General features: G+C 50.5%; 1 protein-coding gene across 1 annotated transcript in view; it reads left to right on the top strand.

Annotated features, from left to right (window-relative positions):
• Positions 1 to 6: 6 nt before the first annotated feature.
• The window catches only part of hoxb8a (homeobox B8a), a gene marked incomplete at its 3' end in the record, with an annotated part of 6,884 nt that continues 4,298 nt past the window's right edge, over positions 7 to 2,592 (top strand). Inside the window, exon 1 of the mRNA XM_035654979.1 lies at positions 7 to 1,025. Coding sequence (XP_035510872.1) covers positions 593 to 1,025 — 433 coding nt within the window. The remainder of the gene's footprint in view (positions 1,026 to 2,592) is intronic.

Genomic DNA, 2,592 nt, shown 5'->3' with positions numbered 1-2,592 from the left:
GCCAGAAGGAGAGAGAGAGAGAGAGAGAGAGAGCGCGCGAGAGAGAGTGAGAGAGAGAGGGAGGGAGAAAAAATATGAAACAACTCATTTGCAGAGGAGTAAATCACGGAAAACCCGTTTGAGAGCGCGACAGGGCTCCCGCTACAGCGCTAACACCGGAATTGTGATGCGCACGAGCCCTTCCTCCTCTACTTCTCCCTCTTCTTCTCCTTCCTCTTCTTTTTCTTCTTCTTCCTCGTTGGAGATTTTATGGAATCGGTGTGATTGTTGTTATTGTTGTCGTGGTGGCTGTGGCTGTTACTGCTCTGGCTGGCTGCCGTTACCGTTACTCACACCGCTCGTCCGTTGTGGCCGTGAGGGGAAACACCACAACAACGGTCACCGACACCGGCGGCAGACCTGCCTCGCTCTCTCTCTCTCCCTCCCCTCCGTGTCTGTGTGTGTGTCGGTGTTTCTCTGCCTCAAACCGCACGACAGAAGCAGAAAAAAAAAGAAAACACAATTGAAAGCCGCCGATCGCCTCCTCCAGTCCCACTGTGTCTCTGCCGAGCCGAACACAAACTGAAACAACAATAAACAACAACACAAAAAGATGAGTTCATATTTCGTCAACTCGCTCTTCTCCAAATATAAAAGCGGGGACTCGTTACGCCCGAACTACTACGAGTGCGGTTTCGCGCAGGACCTGGCCGGCAGCCGGCCCACCGTGGTGTACGGCCCGGGCTCCGGCGCCACCTTCCAGCACGCTCCGCAGATCCAGGACTTCTACCACCACAGCGCCTCCACGCTGCCCAGTAACCCGTACCAGCAGAGCCCCTGTGCGGTCACATGCCACGGCGAGCCGGGCAACTTCTACGGATACGACGCCCTTCAACGGCAGACGCTTTTCGGGGCGCAGGACGCGGACCTGGTCCAGTACAGCGACTGTAAGCTGGGAGGCGCGCCGGGGCTGAGCGGCGAGGACGCGGAGGGGACCGAGCAGAGCCCCTCGCCGACGCAGCTGTTCCCCTGGATGAGGCCGCAAGGTGAGGAAACACACAGACGTGGCTACTGGTTTTTTTTTAAAAATCTTTTCCCTTATTCGAGACATATTGTGCCGAGTCCCCCTCCCCCTCCCCCCCATAGGTCAGTGTCCATGTTAGGAGCAGAGCTGCTCCTCCAGGAGGAGAAGACAGCAAATGTAGAAGCAGAAACAGTGGGGAGAAAAGTTGGAAAAGTGGTTTTAAAAGCAGCAGTTTAAGCGGGGCAATTAGAGCTTCCTGCGTTCAAAGCGGGAGACAAAAGCACGTTTATGGCTTTATTGGCAGCACCAAAACTTGTGAATGACTTTAGGGTTTAATTGCCCCGGCCATATACTGAGAGAATGGACGAGGAGAGCCGGGGTAGGAGCTCAGAGACAGAGAGAAAAAGCAGTCCAAAATAAGCGAGAGGTGGTGGAGAGAAGGGGGGGGCAGAGGAGAGAGAACTGAACCTCAGAGACCTCTTCATGAGAAACCCCTGCGTAGAGCAGATGGGAAAGAGTTGTTGGAGGTAGTTGTTTCCAGACACACAGACTCATTTTAGACATGCAGCTCTGACCCGGGTTAAACTTTTACTGCCTTTTTTTGCTTTTACTGCCTTGCCTGTGGTCTCCGGATTATTTGGCTACACGGTGGCCAGTTCCCTATAGGGTTAAAGCAGGGGGGCAGTGCATGTGTGTGTGTGTGTGTAGAGGATAAAGGGAGTTTTTTACTCGGATTTAGCACCTTCACAGCGTGTGTGATCTCAAAACTCTCAGGCCTGTCTGATCCGCTGACTCAAATACCAAAATCATCTCACAAGTGATGTCCGTGTGCTTCAAATTTAAGCTGGGCTGCCTTTGTGTCTTATGTGTGTATGTGTGTGTCTTATGTGTGTGTGTGTGTGTGTGTGTGTGTGTGTGCGCGCGTTCGTGGTCTTTGTGTGTTTGTGACACACACAGCCTGTGAATATGGATCAGGCCCGATTGGTTCAACACGATCGGATTGTAAATCTGGAAAGAATGTGATTTAAAAAAACTATTATTTGTATTATGGGGCAGCCGAGCTCATAACTGATGGCTTAAACCAACAAGACTGATTACGCAAGAAGGCATTTTTGTGTTAGAGAGACATAGACTTAGAGGGAGAGAGAGAGAGAGAGCGTGAATGGATTGACATGTATAGTAGCCTATTTTGTTTGAGCCCATATTTCTTGTGCTGTGCCGTTGTGTGTGTGCGCGCGTGCGTGCCTGCGTGTGTGTGTGTGTGAAAGAGAGAGGGAGGGAGGGAGAGAGTTTATTGCTTATGTTCTCGGTTGTATTTTTGAAAGTGGGCCTGCAGACGGGTTATAGCCTGTACAGGACTTTTGTGGCTTCATGATTATGATCATAAAATAGGAAAATAATAAATAAAAAAAACTACCCAGGTCTGTATTCACCTCGAGCTACTCCCTCTTCATCCTTATAAGACTTAACGTGCCAACCACCTGCTACAGATAACTGCAATAATAGAGCTAATTCACATTTACGCACGCTTTTATAAGACTGTGAAGACGGTGTTTAATCTCCATCGCCTGTGTGTGTATGTGTGTGTG

The sequence above is a fragment of the Morone saxatilis genome, unplaced genomic scaffold, assembly GCF_004916995.1.
Source record: "Morone saxatilis isolate NCDOM2014 unplaced genomic scaffold, NCSU_SB_2.0 Contig14, whole genome shotgun sequence".
Lineage (NCBI taxonomy): Eukaryota > Metazoa > Chordata > Actinopteri > Moronidae > Morone > Morone saxatilis.
The sequence above is the reverse complement of the archived record's forward strand: the minus strand, read 5'-3'. Positions and strand labels throughout refer to the sequence as shown.